At 43.5% G+C, this 26266-nt stretch overlaps 1 protein-coding gene across 1 annotated transcript in view; it reads right to left on the bottom strand.

Moving 5' to 3' along the window:
* TUBGCP3 (tubulin gamma complex component 3) overlaps positions 1 to 26266 on the bottom strand; it is an 80791-nt gene that overhangs the window by 46641 nt on the left and 7884 nt on the right. The window contains exons 2-8 of the mRNA XM_017861769.1: positions 15447 to 15554; positions 11817 to 11884; positions 6809 to 6886; positions 5711 to 5928; positions 3263 to 3435; positions 2094 to 2212; positions 1212 to 1337 (exon numbers count right to left, since the gene is read on the bottom strand). Of these exons, the coding sequence (XP_017717258.1) occupies positions 1212 to 1337; positions 2094 to 2212; positions 3263 to 3435; positions 5711 to 5928; positions 6809 to 6886; positions 11817 to 11884; positions 15447 to 15554 (890 nt within the window). The remainder of the gene's footprint in view (positions 1 to 1211; positions 1338 to 2093; positions 2213 to 3262; positions 3436 to 5710; positions 5929 to 6808; positions 6887 to 11816; positions 11885 to 15446; positions 15555 to 26266) is intronic.

Genomic DNA, 26266 nt, shown 5'->3' with positions numbered 1-26266 from the left:
CAGCCACACTCCCACCCACTAGCCATGCTCTCCCCACCAGCCATGCTCCTCCCCACCAGCCACACTCCCACCCACTAGCCATGCTCTCCCCACCAGCCATGCTCCTTCCCACCAGCCACATTCTTACACACCAGTCAGGCTCCCACCTACCGCCCATGCTCCTACTCACCAGCCACACTGCCACACTACTCGTCTACTCACCAGCCACACATTCTTACCCAGCACCCACACTCCTACTCATCAGCCACATTTTTACCCACCAGCCATGCTCCTCCCCACCAGCCACACTTCCACACTACACGCCTAATCACCAGCCATGTTCTTACCACTAGCCACACTGCCACACCACGTGCCTACTCACCAGTCACATTCTTACCCACCGGTCATGTTCCTGCCCACCAGCCACACTGCAGCACCACTCTCCTACCCACTAGTCACATTCCTATCCCCCAGCCACACTCCTACTCACCAGCCACACTGCCATGAGTCCTGTGCTATGCTGGGCTTATAGTACACAGTTGTTTTGTGAGTCAGTAATTTTTGGAGATTTCATTGGCAGTAATTACTGTCCAATAAGCAACCTACAGACAAGACCACATGTTGCTTAGCCACGAAGAAGGGCTGGACAGTGGAGATGCCACAGCTCCTGTCGGTTGCCCCCTGTCAGGCTCCACCAGGAGGAGAAGCAGCAGCAGCTCCCTCCCAGCCATGCACTGTGCCACCAGCAGTGCCCACCCAGGGCTGTGCAGACAGCCATAGCCGGATTCCCATCTCCAGCTTCAGCAGTGTTCCCAAATCCTGCCTCACTGTGCTGCCTGGGGAGTCATGCAGCTGGGAGTGTCCCCTGTCAGCAGGCCCCATCCCAGCAGGGCCCCTCCTCCACCTTCCGGAGGAGGCAGCAGCAGCTGGGCAGGGCCCTCCTTGAGCATTTGGAATCCGGCAATGCCAGCTCCCCATGGCCAGCTCTGTCTCACCATTTTCTCTGTGCTTTACAGTCCTCCAGCAGCTCCTGAGTCAACCTGCTGCATTCAATGTCCTCATCAGCACCTACTGTGGTTTCTACTTTCTTGAGTGGACCCTGACAGTTGACTCTCAAAGTTGCTTTACTTGGAAAGAGCCGCAGGAGAAGCTATTTCACAGTAAGATTTCAACTAGAATAAGCGTTTCCCAAAGTGCGCGGCATCCCAGCATCCTAGGAACCATGAACGCACCTGCCCGACGAGTCCGAATGAGCGGTCCAGGCTCCTCTGGTCCGTGTATCTTCTGATTTTATTATGCAACCATCCCAACTCAGAGAGCCTGACTGCTGTGTCTCTCAAAGACCTACTTAGATTTGCCTAAAAAGTAAATATATCAAATGTTAAACATTAAAAACCAATACCAGAGTTTTAACTAGTATTTTTCTCAAACACTTATACTTTTAATATTATAATCCTTAGGCTTCAAGACATAAAAGTTAAAACTAAGATCCCATCACTAAAAGGAAGGAAAGCACATCAAGTGACAGCGTGACAGAAAGCACCTCAAAGGGCACGGCGAGCTCTTTCACACCACCCTGCAGACAGCGTGATGGAAAGCACCTCAGAGGGCACAGTGAGCTCCCTTCACACCACCCTGCAGTTGACCTGCGGTGTGGCAGAGATGGTCTGTGATCTCAGTTACGCTGTGAAAGGGCTAAAAGCCACAGTGTGACCCACACCACAAGAAATGGGCATGGTAAAGGCAGGTTATGGAAAAAGGAAGCAAAAGTGGGTGAAGACCCCTGACCTGGAATCCTGCATCAATGCCGAAGGTGCCAAGGGACCTTGTCCCCTGGGTGCCTCAGCCATCACACAGCAGGATGCAGAAATCAGCTATGGGGCGGCCCCATCAGTAGATACGAGGAAAGGAGGCACACATTAATCACAAAGGGTCCCCACAACAAAACTGAACGAGCCACAATGGACAGAAATAGAAACCAGGATTCCACAGTGCAATTTCACCTCACACTCAATTCGCAAAATCCCAGTGCCACCTTATCAATCAACAGCTCACTATCTGGATTGCATGACATTTTTTTCTTTCTGAATATTTTAAATTCGGTTTTATGTTACCTTTCCTTCTACTTTGTAACAATTTTCAGTGTTGCTCATTTTGATGTTTTTGCCATCTATGCCCTGAAAGACGTACAAAATGTCCCTCACCAGAGCTGCTTCTGTCATTTCCATAGTACCTGCAAAATCATTTTTTAAAGAGTAATTACTAGACAATACATTTTAAGATACAATAGATATTATGACGCAATTAGCTTCAGATTAGATATTTGCCACCCGGATGAAATTTACTAACTCAATAAATAAGCTCAAGATGAAAAAGAGAGTATGAAGTTAGAAAGAAACAAGGTGAGTCTCAGTCTAGAGGCTGGCCTGCTGTGCCACTAACACACAACTGTCCAACACAACATGAGTGTGGGCCGTGGACAGACAGACGCTGGATGCGGGAGCTACACATGGGGACAGGGGGAGTGGGGCAGATGGTGGAGACTGCTGCAGGGGACTAAGACTGCCAGGATGTCCTCCGGTTCTCAGATGCTCCTCACCTTTGCGTTCTACACAAGTACAGGTAGAGGTAACATCCAGAGCCATTTCAGAATCAACAGATTATGAGCCAACAGGGAAGCCCAATCCTCTATTTTCAGGACACTCATGTTTCAAACGCTGCTAACTGTAGTGTTCTCAAGAAAGAAACTTAGGCTTCCTTTTGGAATCTAGCAGGGCTTTAAAACCCTCCATGAGGTATTCATCTCACCATCGAGTAATTCCTCAGGGACTGTCTTCAACATGCTAGGCACTATGCTAAGCACCGGCCCCGTAAATGAAACAGACATAGCCCCTCTGTGGACTTAAGACTTTGGTGGAAGAAGATGACTTTTACTAGGGGGTCTAACCCAGCCTTAAAGACTTTCCCAGGGAGAATGGCAGGATGAAGACAGACAGGGAGAATGCGATGAGGAACAGCAAAGAAGAGAGATGTGTGGGGAGGAGGCCACAAGGACGAGCAGCCAAAAAGCAGACTGTGCTGGGAGGAAAAAGTCCGGGTAGCCTGGGGTGGAAAGCCAGACTCCCCAAGGTGCCGCAGACCACTAGGGACTCTGGACTTCATAAGAACAAGAAGAAACCACTAAAAGGTTTGAGGTGGGGCTCCTGGGCCGTACTTTAAAATAAGGAAAGGCCGAATTCCAAACGGTCACAGAAAAGCTGTATAAACATAGATCTTTACTCACAACCCGTATCCCCTTCTCTCCTGGACCTTGTCATGTTGCGAGACACAGCATTTGGGACACCTTTTGAGGTAGTGGCTTGTGAAGAAGGCTGATTTGCAGTTAAAGTCCATGCGAGTCGTGACCCCAACTGCTGTCGAAGGCAATCTCCTACTCCCGGAGCTTGATGAGACTGTCTAAAAAAAGAAACATGTATTATCTTCTAATAGCCAGACGATTCACTGAAGAGACAAAAGTGTCCCTAGAAATTTCTCTTGTATTACTATTGTGAATTATGTAAATTTATAAATCTCAGATAGCTGATACCGTGACTTTACCCTAACCCAATATATCAATAACAGACAGTCCCAAGTCCCTTGAACTTGGCCAAGCCTCCTTGGGACCCTTGGCCTAGCGTTCAGACCCAACACAGTGGCTGAAAAATCATCTTACTGCTACCTTACATATATTTTTCTTACCATTAATATCAAAATCTATTTGGCTTTTCTTCATAAACATATACCCACCCTATAACCACTTTGAAATTCTCTACTTATTTTAATTTCAGAATCAACAACTCTTGTTCAGTCCCCATGTACTGAGTAGAATTGAGTCACTGTGACACTGTCCCAGGTGCCTGGCCACACCTGTCTTCAGCCTTCAGGGTGCTCACTATGAAAAGAAACACTGTAATTTTCAATTAACTCCTAACATATACAAATATATAAAATCTAAGGCAAATGCATATTCAAGGTCAACATGGCTTGTCAGCAATTTTGAGACTATGTCAAAGTTGTTTTTTGAAAAATGTAAGAACCTCATAGCTGATTTCTAATAGCGTCAGTTTTGACAGATGCAACTAAATATCACTTCCTGGGACTGCAAAATACAAAAATGAGAACCTCAGCTGCACTAGTTTCCAGATGCCAGAGCTTGGAATTAGTACTGGTGCAATATTAGAGGGGTTCATCCACAATCCACTCATGAAGTAAGGAGAACAGGAAAGAACTAAAACAGTTCTTATTTTATTCCATTTTCATCAGGAAAGAAGTCAACAACATTCACTAAAACTATGTCTTTGGGCATAGTTCTAAATTTAAGAGGACAATTCTAAAAGACTTTCAGTTCAAAGTTCTCTATACAGATTTTTAATACGATAACAATAATTAATTTAAATTCTAAGGTATAAATGAGAATGTCAATTGATTCTTTTAGCTGGAACTTAAATTCTAGATTAAATGTGTCAAGTTCTGTTTTTAAATGCTTTGCGTTTTCTTTATAGAATGCTAGACCCCATTAGTAATTCATATGTATAGAACACACATTCTGTTTTTGAGTATCTTGAACATAATTGTATAAATCACAAAATGATTTAATAATTCTGTTACATTCATACGGAAAACACCATTTATTTGATGCTAAATCCTTGGTCACTATTTTTCTGGAAAAATATCTACTTTATGATAATCCACTTTAATGCGATTTCCAGGAATCAACTATGGCAAAAAGCAAAGCCACCTATTTATCTACATATAGGAAGAATGCGTAATTAAAAACAAAGAAAAACAAAGTTCCATCCATGAATGACAACGGCACCTGCTTGATTCTCAGCTGTAAATCCTGTATTTCCTGAAAACGTGCTTTGACCACGTACATAACACCTTCGCTTTGCATTCCTGCATTTCATCATCTTAATTCATATGCACTAAAATGTCACAATCCTTAAAGATCTCAGCACTCAAGGAAAGTTCAACCTTATTTTAGTTTACTTAACAATTTATTAAAGAATCCAGTGAGGAGAAAAACGTACATCAACAAAGAAGTCACTATTCCCTAAGGGAAAAATCTGAGCACACAAGTCAGAGAACCTCTAGATGAAGGGCTTTGCACAGGGTACTTCAAGCTGCTTCGTGATGGACACTTCAGTGACAGCTGAGAACTGGCCAGAACTTTACAGCCAGCTCTGTCAATTACAAAGTGGAAAGAACTGCCATAGGGCAGCTCTGAAGAGGAGTAACACAGCTGTGAAGAGGAGTAACACGGCCGTGAAGAGGAGTAACACAGCCATGAAGAGGGTAACACAGCCGTGAAGAGGAGTAACACAGCCCTGAAGAGGAGTAACACAGCCGTGAAGAGGGGTAGCACGGCTGTGAAGAGGGGTAGCACGGCTGTGAAGAGGAGTGACACGGCTGTGAAGGGTGACACAGCTGTGAAGAGGGGTGACACGGCTGTGAAGAGGGGTGACACGGCTGTGAAGAGGGGTGACACGGCTATGAAGAGGGGTGACACGGCTGTGAAGAGGAGTAACACTCAGAGACGGAGAGCGTGGGACACAGTGCCCAGAACGCTGTCTGGCACGTACGAAGCCCACTGACACTGACACTGCGGGTGAACACCGATGTCTGGTTAACAACCTGCAGGAGTCTCTGTTTCTAACACACAGAGAATCTGTGCACGTCGGCGTGGCCTTACCCCGGAAGGAGAGATTGTGGAGCAGGCGCGGGGCCACTGAGGGCACACAGGCCAATGCTGCTGATGCCACTGCTGCCCCCGCTGCCGGAGCTCTGGGCTGACTGGGCACTCCGATCCTGGTAGCTCAGGGGAAGGGTCTGAGGCCTGGCATAGTAGTAAGGGGTTGAGTGGGCATCTCTGGGTAAGGCCTGAGCAAACAGCGTAGCATAGCTAGAGACCTGAAAAGAGAAACACGCTGAGAGCAGAGACAGAAAATGACAGAACCGTTTCCCAGACCTAAAAAGGTCATTTATATTCAGATTTTCCTTCTGTTTCTGTAAATGGATTTGGATTCCATACTTCATTAAACAATAAATTAGATGTTACGCTTTTGAAATATGCCTAAACTGATAAAGTTTTAGAAAATTTTCTGAACTCCAACAACTACTACATTGTCTGATAACTAAACACACATGCGGATTCAAGCAAACTGAAACTTAAATATTTTTTAAAGTTAGGCATTATTAAATAATGACTGCCTCTATTCATATCTATATGCTTCACATGTATATTAATATATAATGATTGCTCAGACGAAGCCTTTAGCAATAGACAGAACGCTTTCACCCACACGCTTCAACCTCTTTGCACTCCCAGGTCTCTGGTGGGTACTTTCTTAGAGCAGACTCTGGGGCACAGAGCACCAGAATCACTCTGACATACTGCAGGGGACAGACACTCAGCCCGGTGATGACAGGGTTTCACTGGCACAAAAGTAAGGAACGCTCACAACTGAGAGCATGAAAAACTCCTAAAGAAGTACCAATCGGTGCCGGTAACAGTAACTTCACAAAGTAAACATCTTGAAAACGGACCATTTATTCTCTCTTTAATCATCCATTGTTGTCTGAATAACAAAATTCTGAAAAACATCTTCAAGAAACTGCACGCTGACTAAAACGCGCTTAAAAGAAAAGTCAAAGAAATCTCTTGACCTTCCACGACCAGACAAGCTTGTTGCTTTCCTAGCACGATTTTCTTAGCTGCAGAAGCCATTTCCTATCAAAGTCTGCCAGAGTGTCCCGACAGACCCAAAAACACGAAGACAAAGCCGCTTACCTTGCTTGGCGGCCTGCGTGGGTCCTCACTGAGGCTCAGCAAGAGGTAGAGTATTGACCATTTATTTTTCAAAACTCCCTGTTTGGAAAAAAGTTAACATTAAAAGAACGATTTTTATATTACTCTCCAGTCTTATTTTCCTCTTTCCTGAACTGTATTTCCAAACTAGAAATGCATTTCAAAATTCACATAGTGACGTCAAGTCTAACAGTTCATAAGCATTTGCAACAGTGCCACCCACCCGAAGGCGGAAGCAAATGTCCTCATGCAACCAACACCCTTGGGTCTTTCGCTCCCCTATTAACTAGCTCTAAAGTCCCCAATAAGAAAAGTTTTTTAAGTTACCTTATTGCTGAATAACAGTATCGTCTCCCCTGAAATAATTCTTACAATGTCCCCAAAACCATAATTATGAGACAAAGCCATCATAAAAATATATGAATTATTTTTTCCTTTATCAACATCCCATTTAAGCCACAAGCAGAAGTTAGTCTCAGCATCATGTGTACCTAAAGTCAAGATGTAGGTCTGGGCCGGGAACAGGGGCTCACGCCTGTAATCCCAGCACTTTGGGAGGCCAAAGCAGGAGGACCACCTGAGGTTAGGAGTTCAAGATCAGCCTGGCCAACATGGCAAAACCCTATCTCTACTAAAAATACAAAATTAGCCAGGCGTAGCATCATGCATCTGTACTCCCAGCTACTTGGGAGGCTGAGACACGAGAATCGCTGAACCTGGGAAGCAGAGGTTGCAGTGAGCTGAGATCGCACCACTGCACTCCAGCCTGGGAGACAGCAAGACTTTGTCTCAAAAAAATATATATATACATGGGTCTGAAGCACTTAGTTGTCAAGATAACTAACCCATAGGTTTCTATGCAAGGGTCATCACACAGATTTCATTAATTTCCAATTGTGTATCACACCAGTCTGATTCACAAACATAACAGCAGCCAAACCTCAGTACACTCTATTCATACAGCCTTACCTTTTGCATGCACAGGCTACAACATGTAAGTACCTTTATTTACAAAACAAATGACGAGATGATTGCTTATATTATGTGAACTCTCCATTACATAATACATTCTCTGAAAGTTTATTTTAAAAGTAAGCTCATCCCAGGTATTTAAATTACTGTCTAACTTCAAAAAATTGGTTGACATAGGCTTTTTCAGAAACTCAACTAATTCCCCAGCCAGGGCCACAAGGATAAGAAACAGACCCAGCCCTGATGGAGCGTGTCTCATCACAGGCAACAGACAAGTGGGCAGATGCAACGTGTCAAACGGCACTTCACAGCTCACGACAGGGCTCCTGCAGGAGACTCGAGTCTCCTAGAAAGACGGACTGTGCAGAGGGACAGACAGGTGAACACAGCAACCTGACAAAGGCCAGGAGTCAGGAGGGAAGCTGACGTCGGAATGAGGCCTCCATGCTGCACCAAGAAACTTGGATTTGGAGGTAAAGACAACAGCAGGAAGCCTGCGAAGGACGTCCCGGGGAGAGGCACCATCACCACACAAGTGACGAACTGGCTGGAGGGGACAACATGAGAGGAAGATGCGAGCAGCTGAATGCAATACAGTGAGCCAAGTGTGTGCTCAGGCACATGTCCCTGGCGAGTCCCTGCAAGCCGGCATCAGGGGCTCGTGAGGCTCAGGCACTCAGGCCCAGGACCAAGGAGCCAAGTGGCCGCCAACCTTTAGCTCTTTCCACGCATTAAATCCTGTCATCGTCACAACCACACTATGACAGGGCTTATTCTCTTCATGCCACAAATGAGAGAACGAAGGACAGCAAACATGAATAACTCACCCAAATCACAGAGCTACATGCAGGGTTCACACCCAGGTCTGTCCAACTCCAAACAAGAGGTATAGCTGGGGAGTCAAGATGACACTCAGGTTCTCATAGGGGGCAAGATCAATGGCGCTGTCATTCACCAAAAGAGAGAACACAGAAGAAAGAGCATGCAGCGTGCAGGTGGATGCGAATGGATGCCCAGAAGGGTGGAATAAGGCACAATGCTCCCTTCAGCTCAGAGGATGCCAAGTTGTGAGAACCTGTGGGAGTTTTCAGGGAGTCTCTAAGTGAAATGACCGGTAGGTGAAGGGAAAGACGGCAGGAAATGTTCTACCTTTGCACTAAGAAACTGCTAGGTTAAAAATCTCAGATTTTATTTTAGCAAAGATGTATTTGAGGGTGAAGGGTGGAGAAATTTCAAAATGAACAAAATTATGCACCAAAACCTAGCAAGTGACATAAAGGAGGAGGCAGCATTTTTTAACTATAAAAAGAGCAAGTATAAAACACCCAGGATCTCTTCAGTCTGCTGAAGACCATTTGATACGAAGGTGTGGACAGAAACCACAGGAGACGGTGAGGCAGTCTGGGAACACCACCAGCCAGGACCCACTATGGGAACACCACCAGCCAGGACCCACTATGGGAACACCACCAGCCAGGACCCACTTGGGTGGAACACCACCAGCCAGGACCCACTAGGGAACACCACCAGCCAGGACCCACTAGGGAACACCACCAGCCACGACCCACTAGGGTGGAACACCACCAGCCAGAAGCCACTAATGACCCCGAGACCAGAGGGATCAGGGCTGGAGACAGTAGCCGCAGGCTCCAGGAGGGCCCAACACAGGGCAGCGCCTGCCCTCAGGAGCTGTGGGCACAGCTACGCCACTGACAAACAGCTGCCCAGCAGCAAGGGAGATGACAGTTTGGTGTCATCCCTCTCCCAACTCTGGATTCACCCTGGGGCTTAAGCCAGTTCCAGATGAAGCCAACCAGGAGACACACAGCGAGAGGCCACGAGTGCAATCCACCAGGCCTCCAGAGCTCAGAGGGGGCAGGAGTGGGTAGAGGAGAGACCTGGTGGGGGAACCCCGATCGCTCCCATCACTCTGGCAGTACAGATGCTTTTAGCCATCCGAAACCACTTCAGACCCGCCACCTCAGACTCTGAAACTACAGGACCGCAAGTTCAGGTATAAAACTTTTAAAACTGTGCACAAACTGAATTGTACATGAAGAAAGTCTTATCAGGACATGGTAAGAGCTAGAGGAACACCAAATACACATCTTTGCAAAGCAGCTGCTTAGTGCCCAGCACAAGAGCTGATCTCAGCTTTCCCGACACTGCCACACCAGAACACCCCTCGTCAACAGGGCACCACCTACCCTGTGGCCACAGCACCTGCACGTCGTTCATTCCCTGCCCTCAAAGCCCCAGCCCTGCCTGGGCAGTCCAGCTGCACAATGTTCTTGTTCTACTAGCCTCATAAGCCATCCTCCCCGCTCGGCCTTTCCTGCTCAGCCACGCTTCAGACCCAACTCAAGAACACCACGGCACTCTACTCCCACCTCCACGTCCGCCTGGACCCTCCTTCCATTCCCGACTCCTTCCCTCCAGGTCTAACAAGAACAAGAGCAAATAGTCGCCTGCACCTTTGACCTCTCATCCCCATGGTCCGCACAGCACACCCACACATGGGGCCCTGACTAAGACAAGATAAAAAAATAGGATCAACAACCTTCACACTTCTGCAGAGCCATTTTTGGTAAAATGATGGAATGGCTACTAACCTGAATCTGCCATTCTACTTTGTTTAATCGTTGGTCTTATACTATGACTTCTTAGTATTTTTCATGTTTCAGTCATGCAATGAAAAGCCAAGCAAATCAGTTTCGGGGCGAGCCCTAGGAAGCAGGCCACTATTTAACATTGGTATTTAGGAAGAAACATTCACAGCTCCAAACAAAATGTTGGAAACCAACCCTTCTAAGTCACAAGGTGTCTAAACATGTTTTCATCCAATGGCTGATATTAACGAGCACAACAGCTTTTACCAGATGAAATCTCCCTTTGGGGACCTTGGTAAGGCTAAGAATCTGGAGAAATATGGTATCCAATAAGCAAATCTTTTTAACATTCAGTGTGTAGAAAATGGTCTTAAACATGGAGAAAGATTTAAGAAAAGCAAATGCTACAGCAGTTTGAAATAATTTGCCTGGAAATGAATGGACAAAAAAGGTTCCTATTTCTTACTCTGTAAACATTACAAAGATAATATCACAAATATTATGGAAAAAAGCATGCTTAAAACAGTAAATCCAAGTCAAACAATTAAGGAATCAAAATGGGCAGCAAATGAACTAAGCGTGTTTCAAGAGTACAATATAACAACAGAGGAAGTTTAATTAGGCATTAGGCCTAACTCAATCACTTTCACTGTGTAACACTAATAGTATTTGTTGCGCAAAGCACTAAACCTCTCTAGATTCACTTTCTTCTCCATAAAAGGAAAGAAAGCTAGATGAACTAAGTTCCTTTATAGTCAGAATTCACAAAAATCTCACCCTACGATTCAATTAATGTATTGGCATTCCAGGCTGCCAAAATCTTTTATGAAAACACAAGGCTGGGCTTGGTGGCATGCACCTGTAGTCCCAGCTAGTTGGGAGGCCCAGGCAGGAGGATCGCTTGAGCCCAGGAGTTTGAGACCAGCCTGGGGAACACAGCGAAACCGCATCTCAAAAGAAAAAAAAGGTTAGAAAAATCATTCATTTTCAAGTATCAATATCCAACCACATTCAAAATCAATTTTTTCATTATTCACTATGGCAGTACAAATTATGACCCAATGAATAAGTTTATCAATCGAAGTTTAGCTATTATATGAAGATAAGTCAAGACTTCTACCAATGTGCTTCCTCCCAGCAGTGTATTTAAGCGACTACAATACAAACTCACAAATTGTTGACTTTCCCACTGTAGTTTCACTCATCTTTATAAGCAATTTAGCACTAAACCTAGCTAAAACTTCTAATATTGAAGCTGACACAAAAAAGCAAATACAATCTACAATTAAAAGCAATTACCAATTATAGAAAAGTTTAATAAGGTATCACAAAAAACATTCAAAGGTTCCTATACCACTTATCGTATCCTCAACAACGAGTCTAATGACTTCCAGAATTCTGCACTGTACCTGTGAATGAAGTTTTCTGTGGAGTTCTGAAAATAATGCAGCATCTGCTTCTCTTCGTTGTCGAATAACTGAAAAGGCAGAAAGAAAATAAGCGTAGTAATTACAAACACCAAAATTCATTGTATGATACTATTTCACCTACAATAACATAACTCGCAAGTGATGAATTCAGAGTCAAAAGCCATTGTCAAATTAGATGATGGGCAACTTTTAAGCTCTATGAATCCGATCAATTCATCTAACCTCCCTGACATTTGTAAAGTATGGAAAATATTAGGCTGGGATCAAAGAGTTTATGTGAAAATTAGGTAAGGTAATAGAAATAATGGGATTGGCCGGGCGCGGTGGCTCAAGCCTGTAATCCCAGCACTTTGGGAGGCCGAGACGGGCGGATCACGAGGTCAGGAGATCGAGACCATCCTGGCTAACACGGTGAAACCCCGTCTCTACTAAAATACAAAACTAGCCGGGCGAGGTGGCGGGCGCCTGTAGTCCCCAGCTACTCGGGAGGCTGAGGCAGGAGAATGGTGTAAACCCGGGAGGCGGAGCTTGCAGTGAGCTGAGATCTAGCCACTGCACTCCAGTCCGGGCGACAGAGCGAGACTCCGCCTCAAAAAAAAAAAAAAGAAAAAAAAAAAGAAATAATGGGATTACTTACAGTCCATCTACAAATATTAATCAACAGTAAGGCAAACTATGATCACTGTAACTAATTAACAGTAGTCACTTGGAGGTAGGGATGGAAAGTGAAAATACCAGGAATCCTGAATCCAAGGGCAGTAAACAGTACAATATTCATGGTCATTCATTCCACTTGGAAACTACACATCCTAAACATTTTTATTAAGATACACAGCAATGTTTCACCTTTAGTATTAAATGTCATAATCAATTACTGTTTCAAAATAAAATTCAAAATAGCTTATTAATTTTCATCCACCAATTTATCTGATTAACAAATGTCTTTGGCTGTTCCAGCTACACTTACAAATTATCTGAAAGCAGCTGCAGCAAATGAGAAGTTCATTCTATGTTCTGTTCCATGAAGGAGGAGAAGCTGCGGTCATATTGGGTTCCCTGGGGGAAGAGAACTCACTTTGCTCACATTTACAACACTGCAAACACCACCTGTGCGCAGGTGCCTCTCAAAGAAGCTCTTACACCCACTAGAAAAGGTGCCACTTTCGAAGGCTAACTTGTCATTTCAACACTCTCTAATGAACCTTTGTATTTATCCCATTTTAGTAGTATGACTTTATAAAAAGCTCATCAGTCAATCACATTTATCATTAAACGTTCTAATTCATTTGTACGAAGACAATGATTGACTTTACAGACAACCCCATACTCTTTAGTTAAAAACGGACTTTGGTATGAAGCACGTACCAGAGATCACATAATCTAATCATAACTGTACCTTCGACTCTTCCTCTATAGAAAAGGAAAGCTATCTTAAATATACTATGTAAAATGCATTCCACAAAATGAATGCAATTAAAATTTGATATAATTTACTGTATTTACAACACATAAACAGACTCCAGTTACAACCATGAAATCAAGCAAGTGATGCTCTTTCTATAGAATGAGATTGGCACTAATTCATACATGCACTACAGTCACAGCACAATAAAATAAGAAAAATGAACACATAGTATTCACAAATAAGTGATGTTTTTCTATTAAATTGCTTCTCGGCCGGGCGCGGTGGCTCAAGCCTGTAATCCCAGCACTTTGGGAGGCCGAGACGGGCGGATCACGAGGTCAGGAGATCGAGACCATCCTGGCTAACACGGTGAAACCCCGTCTCTACTAAAATACAAAAAAAAAAAAACTAGCCGGGCGAGGTGGCGGGCGCCTGTAGTCCCAGCTACTCGGGAGGCTGAGGCAGAAGAATGGCGTGAACCCAGGAGGCGGAGCTTGCAGTGAGCTGAGATCTGGCCACTGCGCTCCAGCCTGGGTGACAGAGCAAGACTCCGTCTCAAAAAATAAATAAATAAATAAATAAATAAATAAATTGCTTCTCTATTAAATTATAACACATCTCCACTTACAATGTACCCCACCTGCCAGTGTGGAAAAGGTTTGTCACACATGATCACTTTTGCAATTTGTTTCAGTATAGAACACTAGCACTTTATATTCGAGGTCGGTTATATCAAATGGAAAATTAACTTTTCCGTATTATTCCAGAGAGCAAAGCTACCATAACTCAACTAATCTATCAACAACTGTAATTAAATTTCAAATGTCTAAGCATTCGTAAAACACGACAAATAAACAGTGTCCATCACAGGAGAGGACTATAGGTGCTGAAGGAGGTGGTGCTCACTGGAGGTTCCCAAGAAGAGCTGGGGACACCCGAGAGGCACCCGAGTCAGTCAACACACAACATGCCTTAATCTCAAAACGCAACACACACAGGAAACACAAACTCTACACTGTTGCAGTTTTCTTCTTTAAAAGGAAAATCCCAGACTCCCTTGAATATCCATTGCAGCAATGTAGCTGTCAGTTCTTTAAGTACGAGTTTAAACGAACTTGATTTTTAGCTATTGTAAAGGAAACGGGCTGTTAATGCAGTACCTAACTGCTGGAGTCTTCAGTAATCATCTCAAATGGGTAAAATGGTTTAGGTTTCAAGGAGAGTATAGTTTTCTCATGTTGTTTTACAGACATTGAGGAAAATAAATTTTAATACGTTAACAGCAGTTTAAATACCCCATTTTTATTCCCCAGTGCTCTGCATCGTAACAGCAGATGGATCATTTCAGACTTCCACTGCTAATCCAGCCCTGAACTATGTTTAGGTGAAGTTCGCTGGGTCACACCTTCAACTCTAGCCCCAGCTGACTTGCCATCCAGTGCAGTCACACAGTTCTAAAATGGGACCTCCATAGACCATGGGCCAAACACAGTTCATAATGCAACCACCAGGTGTGGAAAACTGTGCCATGCAGAACTTCTAGAAGGTATTATTACTGAGACCCAAGGCCAAATGGGCTTCTAGAAGGAGTTATTACTGAGACCCAAGGCCAAATGAACTTGTAGAAGGAGTTATTACTGAGACCCAAGGCCAACGCCTACTCCACTTGGGCAGTTTAATGGGGAGGCCCAGCAAGGAAATGCACTGACCTTCACACAGGCCTCTTTTCTAGGCCAGCTGACAAGTACCACTGCATTTCGGTTATACAGCCCAGAGAACTATAAGGATGGAGAGCTGGCCACCTGCAAAAACCGCCTTTCAAACAGGACTGCTCATGTGTGGCGGCTCATTACTCAGAGCCGAGCTTCCCACGCAGGCTCTCCAGAGGCGAGGCAGGGCGGCAGAGCCCTGCCAGGGATAATCAGATAATCTACTCGCCAGCCAAGAACTACCAAATGGAAAGCTTTCTTCTCTAAGGTGCCAGGATTTGCAAAAGCTTTATGCACCATCCCAGAATTAAACATTCTAAAGTACTATGTTCTCATAGTTCTGACTCTACAACAGAATTGACTTGTCCTTACTTTGTACCAATATTAAAATGTGCTTGGGAACTACACACACACCTACAGACATGCATACATACATCTGCTTAAGCTCTGACAAGTTTAAGAATCCACCACATGACATTTAAGAAAAATACATACGCTCTTTCTTGATTTTTTCAGCTACTAGAAATTCATCTCTTTCAACAGTTGGGGCGAAGTTGCTGCCAATCACCCGCACAGCATACTGGAACTGCTGGGCTACATCAGCTGAAAAGGCAAACAAAAGGGTGTGGATTGTTACCAACCGGGTTAAGTTCTGGTCACCTGAGGCTTCCAGTTCAAGAACAGTGAACTAGTAATAACATCTATCTTCCATTTCCCCGAGGTCTTAACTGAGAGGACAGAAAAGCTATTAAGAAATCAAAACAGAATGAATGAATGAAATAAGAGTTCAATTTAAAATAAGAATGAGAACAGTAACACACCAGAGAGTCCGAAAAATTCTAGATGACAGAAAACAAACTGGTTCAGTAATCACGAAAAGAAAAGGAACAAGAAAGGGTCACATCCCAATACATGAACATGAGGAGGACGCCAGGTCAAGAGAGCCTCTGAGAAGCTCCCAGGTCAACAAACACAAAAAGCCAGAAGAGGGTCACTCAACAGTCAGACAGTTAATTTGCATTTGCACCTCTAGATGAAGATGACAGCTTAAACAAATGTGCCTCCACTCCCTTCAAAAACATCATAAAATTGAGGATAAAGGAGTTTTTAAAACTAAAAGCATACACCAACAAGGACAAAGAAAACAAGGCAGAAAGGAATCAGAGAGAAGTCAAAACACGTGAGAAGCTGGACCGCAGACGGATGTGTGGTAGCTGATTCAAGAGGACAATGACACCTGAACACTAAGAATGGGGAGAGGGGAGCGGGAGGAACAAATGTCAAGAAGAAATACAGTTCCCACTGCAGAGCCCAAGCAGGCTCAGGAACGGAAGGAACTGGATACTCCCAGGACGCATGAGCAAGCAGGGCTGAAGGGGGAGACCTGGCTGCAAGTCTGGATGGAAAGAGACTCCTGGGTCCTCCACCCAATCCCACACTGCCAGACAACCACCGAGACCCGCCCAGCAAGCCTGGTCTGGATGGACACTAAGGTAGCCCCGGTCACTAAGTAAAGGTAACAGACAACTCAGGGACCCCCAGTCCTTCCCAGAACGCCAGGATGCGCAATTTATTTATGGGAAAACTGATCAGCCCAAGAGAGAAGAGAGACAGACGGTGAAGGGTGGGGATCCCCAAAAAGCAGATGGGTCTTAGTCCAATTCAGGCAGACCACAGAGATACTGCACAACTGGTTCCAATCACCACATTAAAGAAAATATCACAGTGAGTCACATGAAACTTTTTGGTTTCCCAGTGCATATAAAAGTTAGGTTTAATATACCGTGGTCTATTAAGTACGGAACGGCATTATGTCTAAAAAGAAAAAAACATATATACACACCTTAATTCAAAATACTTTCTTGCTTAAAAATGCTAACCATCATCTGAGCCTTCAGCAAGTCGCAATCTTTTTGCAGGCGGAGGGGCTCACCTTGATGCTGACGACTGCTGACTGACCAGGGCGGTGGCCTCACCTTGATGCTGACGACTGCTGACTGACCAGGGCGGTGGCTGCTGAAGACTGGAGGGCTGTGGCAATTTCTTAACATAAGACAACAATGAAGTTTACCACATCCATTGACTCTTCCTTTCGTGAAAGATTTCTCTGTAGCATGTGATGTTGTTTGACAGCATTTTACCCACAGTAGAACTTCTTTTTGAAACCGAAGCCAATCCTCTCAAACCCTGCCACTGTTTTATTAAGTAAGTTTATGTAACATTCTAAATTCTTTGCTGTCATTTCAACAATGTTCACAGCACTTCAGCAGGAGTAGATTCCATCTCAAGAAACCACTTTCTTTGCCCATCAACAGAAGCAACTCCTCATCCGTTCACATTTTATCATGAGATTGTGGCAGTTCAGTCACATCTTCAAGATCCTCTTCTAATTCTACTTCTGTTGCTATTCCCACCACATCTGCAGTTCCTTCCTCCACTGAAGGCTTGAACCCTCAAAGTCATCCATGATGGCTGGAATCACTTTCTTCCAAACTCCTGCTACTACTGACAATTTGACCTCCTCCCTAAACTCCTGTTAATGCTGACAATTTGACCTCCCCCCATGAATCACAAATGATCTTAACTCTAGAATGATGAATCCTTTCCAGAAGGTTTTCAATTTACTTTGCCCAGATCCATCAGAGGAATCACTATCTATGGCAACTATAGCCTTATAAAATGTGTTTCTTAAGTGAAAAGATTTGAAAGTTGAAGTTACTCTTTGGCCCATGGGCTGCAGAACAGATGCGTGTAAGCAGACATGAAAATAACTCCAGATGCATTCTCAACGAGCGGTACGGAATCTTCTTCTGAGCTGTAGACCTTAACAGGAGGCTTAAAATAGTCAGTGAACCATGCTATAAAAAGACGTGCTGTCACGTAGGCTGTCATTTCATCTCTAGAGCACAGGAAGAGCAGATTCAGCATCACTCCTAAGGGCCCCGGGAGTTTTGGAATGGTCAGCAAGCACTGGCTTCAACAACTTCAGTCACCTGCTTCCTGAGCCCCAGACAAGAGAGTCAGCTTGTTCTTCGTAGCTCTGAAGGAAGGCACTAACTTCTCTTCTCTAGCAATCAAAGTCCTAGATGGCATCTTCCAATAGAAGGGTGTTTCACCCACACTGAAAATCTCTTGTTAGAGTAGCCACCTTCCTCAATGATCACAGCTAGATCTGGATGACTTGCTGCAGCTTCTCCATCAGCACTTGCTGCTTCATCTTGCACTGTTACGTTACGGGGACAGCTTTTTCCCTTCAATCTCATAAACTAAAAACCCTGCCAGCTTCAAACTTCTCTTCCGCAGCTTCCTCACCTCTCTCACCCTTCAGAGTTAGTGTCTTGCTCGAGATTAGGTTTTGCCTTAAAGGAATGCTGTGGCTGGTCTGACCTTCTAGCCAGACCACTCAGATTTTCTCCGTATTAGCAATAAGGCTGTTCCAATGTATTACTCCTATGTTCACTGGAATAGCGCTTGTAATTTCCTTCAAGAACTTTTCCTATTCAATCACAACTTGACTAACTGGCAGAAAAGGCCTAGATTCTCACGTATCTCAGCTTTTGGTATGCCTTCCTCACTAAGCTTAACCATTTCTAGCTTTTGATTTAAAGTGAGAGACATGTTACTCTTCATTTCACTTGAACACTAATTTCTTTTATTATTATTTCTTCTAAAAAACAAAAAGCGGGATACATGTGCAGAATGTGCAGGTTTGTTACACAGGTATACGTGTGCCATGCTGGTAGGCGGCACCTAGCGACCCATCCTCTAAGTTCCCGCCCTCACCCCCCCACCCTCCAACAGGCCCTGGTGTGTGTTGTTCCCCTCCCTGTCATGTGTTCTCACTGTTCAACTCCCACTTATGAACGAGAACATGTGGTGTTTGGTTTTCTGTTGATTACTAATTTCATTTAAATAGTAAAAAGTCACTGTAAGGCTACTAACTGGCCTAATTTCAATATTGCTGTGATTCAGGAAACAGAAAGGCCTGAGGAGAGGGGGCGTGGCAGGGAACCCTTGGTTGACAGAGCAGTCAGAACATACACAACATTTTTTGATTAAGTTTGTGCACTTCATGGCACCCCAAAACAATTACAATAGTAGCATCAAAGACAAGTTACACATCAACGTAACAGATATAATAACATGAAAAAGTCTGAAATACTGTGAGAGTTTCCAAATATGACACAGAGATACAAAGTGAGCGCATGCTGTTGGAAAAATGGTGCCTAAAGACTTGCTCAACGCAGGGTGCCAAAAACCTCCCAATTGTCAAATAACACAGTATCCGTAAAGGACAGTAAGATAACATGTGCCTGTCCTCCACAAGGAAGCTCATCACTGGGCAAATGCTGCCCTAGCCAAGACCTTCCAACAACTCCACTCTTAAAGATGAAAAGAATAGGTATCACCAGACACCCGAGGGCATCATCTAACACAAAAAAGAGACAAACACAAGAAGGAAAAAAGGAAACTCTAAGAAAAAGTAACAACATAGGAAATAAGAAAATGGGGGGAATATGCACAAAAACAAAGAAGCTATAATGGCCTACGAGATTAGACATAACACATCCATGAAATAAAACAGGATGCCATAAATTCAGAGAAGACAAGCTCTTGAATATTAAAAGTATGAAGGCAGATGTTTTTTAAAATAAGTAGAAAGCTTGTATTTAAAATTGAAGAAGTCTCTCAAAACAAAACAAAAGGCAAAAGATGGAAATTAAGACAGCCAAGAGAAGGAAATCACCAGACCAGGCCAGGCAGAAGCGGGGAGGGAGAAACCTGGAGTGCAATAGATGTCCAAAGAAGTCACACAAGACAGAAAGGATGATAAGGGAAGGGCCTGGGAAGTTACGTGGTTCACAGAAACTGCCTTAGCCCCATGAAAAAATCCAGGCTCTCATCTCTGCAGAGGCAAACTCCCAATCTGAGGAACTCCCACCCTCAGTACAAGGGATCTGGGAGAAGAATGGTTCCCCACTACAATCTCAGCAGCAAAAGAATGTCAAGGGTCAGGAAGAAATATTTAGGAAAGCCTCCACCTTCTGAGTAAAGCAATCACTTCGATAAGTGAATTGGAGTTGGTCCCAGGGTGGGATAGCCTGCCTGTGTACCCAACTTCTAGGACTCCAGAAGTCAAGCCACCAGTAGATACCTCCAGATCCCCGTGCCCCCTGACCACTGAGTGCTGGGCCCAGTTCAACCTGAGATGCAAAGGAGCAGCCCAACAGGGCAGTGCCCAGCTGCATTTGCCAGCAAAAGCCAACACTGTTCTCTATCCGAGGAAGGAAGTGGAACTATGAGTGGCACCTGGAAATCCAAGTGAGCAGTCTAAGCTCAGTGCGGCGTCCCCCGCCCAATCCACAGAGAACCTTCAAGTGGGCACTCTGAGCTCCCAGTGTGGCTCCCCCTGCCCAATCCATAGAGAATCCAAAATCCCCAGAAATGTAAGAAAGGATTTAAGGAAGATATAAACAAAACCAGAAAAGTGGATCTAAGAAGGGCACTCTTGGTGAAACAGAAACTGAAGAATCCCTGAAAGATGTAAAGAAAATAAACAGGATTGACTTGAAAGAAGGAACTACAGACAGAAGTCATCTCAGTCAAGACCGAGTAAGCACACTCCACTACTGATGGCAAAAAATGTAAAACTCTGGCAAATTTACATAAAACACCTCTAAAAAGACTCTGAACAATAGGTAAGAGAAGCAGACTGGGTATGAAACTCATGGATCAAAGGAAAACCTGGAGTGACTTCCCCATTTTGCTTTTGATATTTTGTTTATGTGTCTGCTGTCTACGACACCAGCTGGGGCTGGGTAACACTCCAAAACCCAAACCACAAACAAGCGAAGACTGATTGAAACACCTCCAATCCAGGCCCAGTCTCCCCAGCCAGGGCCCAAGTGGGGAGGGAGGGAGGAAGCACCACAGCTCTCCCAGCCCTGCGCCAGGCTACCGGCCCCTTCCACCTTCATTCAGGGGCACCCCCACAGTGGACCGCCCCATTCCACACTTGGCAAGAACCAATAATGGCCCCAAGACTCCATCACAAGTTGGCGGGCTGGGGGGTTTGGATTTTAGCCAGAACATGAGGAAGTCCTGTGTTGGGAACCAGAGAGTGAGAGCAGCAGCACTGAAGAGGAAGCTGGAAAAAGGCACCCCTTAAAGCTATGTGCTGTTGAGAAGGAGCCCAACTGAGACATGATGAAAGACATCCTTAAAAATGAAAGGATGAAGAAAGATATTCCACGAAAACACTATTCAAAATGAACGTGAACTGGCTATATTTCTATCAAAGTAGACTCTAAGAAAAATTAACAAGGATAAAGAAGGGACCACAAAATGATACAAGGCAATTCACCAAGATGACAAAGCAATTCTAAAGGCGAACACTCCGCACAGCAGAGCTGTGAGACACACGGAGCAAACTCTAATAGAACCGAAAGGAAAAACAGACATTCACAAATACATCTGGAGATACCAAGGGGCACTTCTCAGTAATCAAGAGCAAGTGAAGAGAAACCGAGCAAGGATATAGACTTGAACACCAACAACCAACTAAACCTAATCGGTATTCACACAACAGCCCACCCCACAACCAAACAACACACACTCTATTCAAATGCCCGTGGAACGTTCAGGACAGACTGAATCGTGGGTCACAAAGCAGTGTGATTAAACAGAAAACAATAAGATTATTCAAAGTATGTCCTCTAACACTAACAGAATTAAACTGGTAATCCTTAACAGAATGGTATCTGAAAAATCTCCAAATATCTGGCAGTCAGTCAACACACACATGGGCCAAGGAGCCAATGAGCCAAGAGCGCCACAGCCACTAGAGCCGGAAAAGGCGACACAGCACCCCCCAGAGCCTCCAGGGGGAGCCCAGCCCTGCAACCTGCAGTCAGCCCACAACACTGCCTTTGGCTCTGGCCTCCAGAAACACAGGGGGATAAATGAACTAATTTGTGGTAATTTGTTACAGTAGTCATAGGAAAATTATATATGTCCCTTTCACTATTTAAATTAAACTTTAAAAGGTTGTTTTATATAGTTATATTTTATTGCACCTTCACAGTAACAACTACAAGATTTAAAAATTCATGGAATGAATGTAATTCTGAACAGTTAAAAAATTTAATGGAAGCAAGGTTGAGCTGTCTGAAGAAAGGGGAGAACAGGCCTCAAACTGGAAAACGGCTACTCCTTTCTCTTTCTCTATAAAGGTCCTAGAAATCTCTCAGGGAAAGCCTCAAACTGCAGTAAACGCACTTTCAAGGGGTTGCAGTAGAAGAAAGCAATGCAACTTCTTACTCCAAGAGCAAGCACTTCAAACTTGCAGTCATGGGTGAATCAGTTCTGGAGACCTAACGCACAGCATGGGGACGGCAGCTGGTGACAATGGATTGTGTACTTGAAATCTGCTGCAAGTAAATCATAGGTTCTTCTCACCACACACACACACACACACACACACACACACACACACAAAAACGGGTACCGAGGTGAGCTGATGAACATGTTAACTAGCTTCACTGTGGTAATCATTTCACAATCCATACATACATCAAAGCAACACATTGCACACCTTAAATACATACATTTTGAATTTATCAATTATACCTCAACAAAGTTGAAAAAAAATACATGGGCAATAAAAACTGTCAAGGAAAATTAGAAAATGAATTGAATGAAAATAAAAACACAACATATCAAAATGTGTGAGATGTGGCTAAAACAGTCCTTAGAGGAAAATTTATAGCATAAAATGCTTTCTTTAAAAAAGAAGATAGATCTCAAATCAATAATCTCAGTTTATACAATAAAATCTGGAAAAAGAACAAAGTATACATTAGGAAATTTAAAAAAACAGCAATCAATGAAATTTACAACAAAAAATGGTGGGGAGGAAAACATCAATGAAACTAAAATCTAGATTCTTAAAAAAAAAAAAAGAAACAAAATGACAATAGAATTGATAAACCTTTACCAGATTGACCAAGAAAAACAAGACAAGACACAGAATCAGGAGGTATTGCCACTGATCTTATAGAAATTTAAAAGATAATAAGGGCTAAGTAATTTATGTAGACGCTTCACTCTCAAGGAAATAGCTAAAACATAACTCCACGTTGTAAGTGTGGGCTGGGCACAGTAACTTTCTTCCGAAGAGCACAACACAAGCAGAAAAAAAAGAGTCACTCACAGCAGAGAAACCTGGCACACACACCTTAGCCAAGCGAGGAAGGTCACTTTCAAGAATGATGAATCACCCTGGTGGCAGGTACCCTCCATATGATGTGATGAAAATGTCACTTCACCTCAGGGGTCTTCCTCCCAAAAATATATAACCCCAGTCTAGTCATGATAAAAATATCAGACTCAATTGAGATAGTCTACAAATAACCTTTAATCCTCAAAACTCTCAAGATCATGAAAAAAAAAAGTCTGAGAAATTGTCAATTTCAAGAGGAGCCCAAAGAGACCAGACAATGGAATGGAACATTCCTAGAGGGAGCCTAGAGACAGCAAAAGGCCACTGAGTGATAACGGAGGAAATCTGAATAACTACGGAGCTTCATTAATACTAGTGCATCATTATTGATTAATTAATTCTAACAAGTGCACCATGGGAATGTCAGATGCTAATAATAGATGAAATGGTACTGGGCTTACAGAAACTCTATATTTGCAATTTTTCTGTAAGTCTGCAATCATTCTAAAATAAAACATTTTTTTTTTTTTAATATATTAATGCCAAGACTCACTTTTCACAAATTCTGATTTTATCAGTCTGGAGTGGGGGGCCATGGCATCAACATTTTTTAAAGGTCCGTTTTAAAACTTTTAGTCTTCAAGATAAGAAAGCAACTAAAATGTGAGGGGGGAAAAGCTTTCTTTGGTAAACTCAAAAATGAATTTCAACCTATATCACATGCCATGTATGAAAATTTGTTGGGAAAAGCTGAGTGTTGGGAGAAGCTGAGGCAGGGCATGTCTGACATCATGTAAAAGAGTCTTGGAACATGTCCGGGGTCCAGGGTCTAAAACCCCTTGTGGCCTCTGCAACACCAATCTCTGCACTAAAGGGTGGAAGAAGGCTACCCTGAGGCACCATAATTTAAGCCCAGGGCATAAAACCCCTCGTGGCTTGGATAGAATCCAGGGCTCGTGGCTGTGGAATGTGTCTAGACTTGCTGGCTCCTCGCTCTCCCAGGATCCACTGTATCTTGAGTTAAAAGAACCTGCTCTCCATTATCTCAAGTAGCAGAGCATATGCTAAACCATCACAGCTATAAATCATGTGCTTAATGCAACATGACCTTTCGAACCCCACATTCTCACCACCTGTTTCTTTGTTTGATCACCAATAAATAGTCTGGGCTTCCAGAGCTCGAGACCTTCACAGCCTCCATACTTAGCGATGGACCCCTCGACCCACCTTCTCTATCAAACTGTCTTTTCTCATTCCTTTGACTCCACCAGACTTCGTCACCCCCACGACCTCATGTTGGGTCTGATCACCCCAACAAAAATTAACTCAAATAAAAGAGGAAAACATAAGCCTCTCTTAGAAATAAAACAAAACAAAAGAAATCTTTGCAACTTTGAGTTTGGCAGAGTTCCTACATGACACCAAAATGATGACCCTTTTTTTTTTTAGAAATTCATAAATTGGCCTTCATCGAGATTAAAAATTTTTGCTTTGCAAAAGACACTGTTAAGAGAATGAAAATACTGAGAAAAAAATATTCGCAAAACACAAAGACATAAAGTTCTGAACGGATAATTCACCAAGAAGACATATGAATGGCAAAACACACACACACACACAAAGATGTTCAACATCACTAGGAAAATGAAAATTAAAACCACACTGAGATATCACAACACACTTGCTAGAACAGCTAAGATAAAAACCACAAACACTGCTGAGTGCCAGTGGGGCCATGGCATCGCTGGAGCACTCCCACACTGCTGGTGCGGAGGCAAAGCAGCCACAGCCACAATGGAAGAGAGTCTGGCAACTTCTGAAAACAATGAACATGCACCTGACCCGAGGCCCAGCAACCCCACCTGTAGGTGTTTATCCCACAAAACTAACTTATGTTCACATAAAAAACCTGTCCATGAATGTTCATAGCAGCATTATCCATAACTGCCAAAAACGGAAGCAAGCCCAATGTCCCTCACTGGTGAAACAGATAAACTGGCTCATCATACAATGGAACACTCCTCTGCAATGAAAAGGAATGAACTGGTGACAGGGCACTGTAAATGCACCTCAAATGCGTCATGCTAAGCGAAAGAAACAAGTCTCAAGACTTCTGACTGCGTTTACACGAAATTCTAGAAGCGGGACATCCACAGACACAGGACGGTGGCTGCCAGCACAAAGGCAAAATGGTAGCACAGAGGAAATCACTGTGAACCTACACACTGAGAATTTTTTTTAATGGGCTAAACAGCAGAATGGATATACTAAAGGACACTTTAAATGCAAGCTGGAAAAATCAAACACAACAGAAGACAGAACAGTTAGAAATCATGAAGAAGAATAAAATAGTAACATTTTTCTATCATTAAAAAAAAGTCAGCCTAGCGTGGTGGCTCACGCCTGTAACTGCAACACTTTCAGAGGCTGAGGTGGATCGCTTGAGCCCAGGAGTTTGAGACCAGCCCAAAGAACACAGCAAGACCCATCTCCAAAAAAAAAAATTTCTAAGTATGTCACTAGTTTTAAAAAAAAAAATAAATTTTAAAAAAAGAAAAAGTCCTCAGATTGAAGAGATGTAGATCTCTGATGACTCTGCTTAATCCAAGTGTTAATTCAGGTAAATTAATTCACCTAGACACATTATTGCAAAATTTCAGAACATAAAAGATTTTTTAAAAATCTTAAAAGCTACCAGATACAACTTCAAAGGAGTAAGGAAATGGATTAACACCAGACTTCCCAACAATCATGAAAGAATACCTTCAAAGTGGGCAGAGGAAAAACACTTCAGACCAAAATATCTCTATCTGACTGATGATCCAAGAGTTCGGGAATAGGAGCACGAAGGGAAATAAAGACATTTTCAGACTATTAAGTAATTATTTAGAACGGCAAATCCTGTCGTTCTATTCCTAAAAGCAAATCCCAAATATGATCACTCCACAGCTACCATCCCATTACAGGAAGTCTCCTGAGGAGCTGGTCACCTGCTTCCACCTTTGCCCCCTTAGAGTGAATTATCCACCCAACAAAGTGATCCTCTTAAAATATAAATATTATCATCACTCTACTCATTCACCCCCCCCCCCCC

This window comes from Rhinopithecus bieti, unplaced genomic scaffold (genome assembly GCF_001698545.2).
Source record: "Rhinopithecus bieti isolate Rb0 unplaced genomic scaffold, ASM169854v2 scaffold_62034, whole genome shotgun sequence".
Taxonomy (NCBI): Eukaryota; Metazoa; Chordata; class Mammalia; order Primates; family Cercopithecidae; genus Rhinopithecus; species Rhinopithecus bieti.
This window is presented reverse-complemented; position numbering and strand designations above follow the sequence as displayed.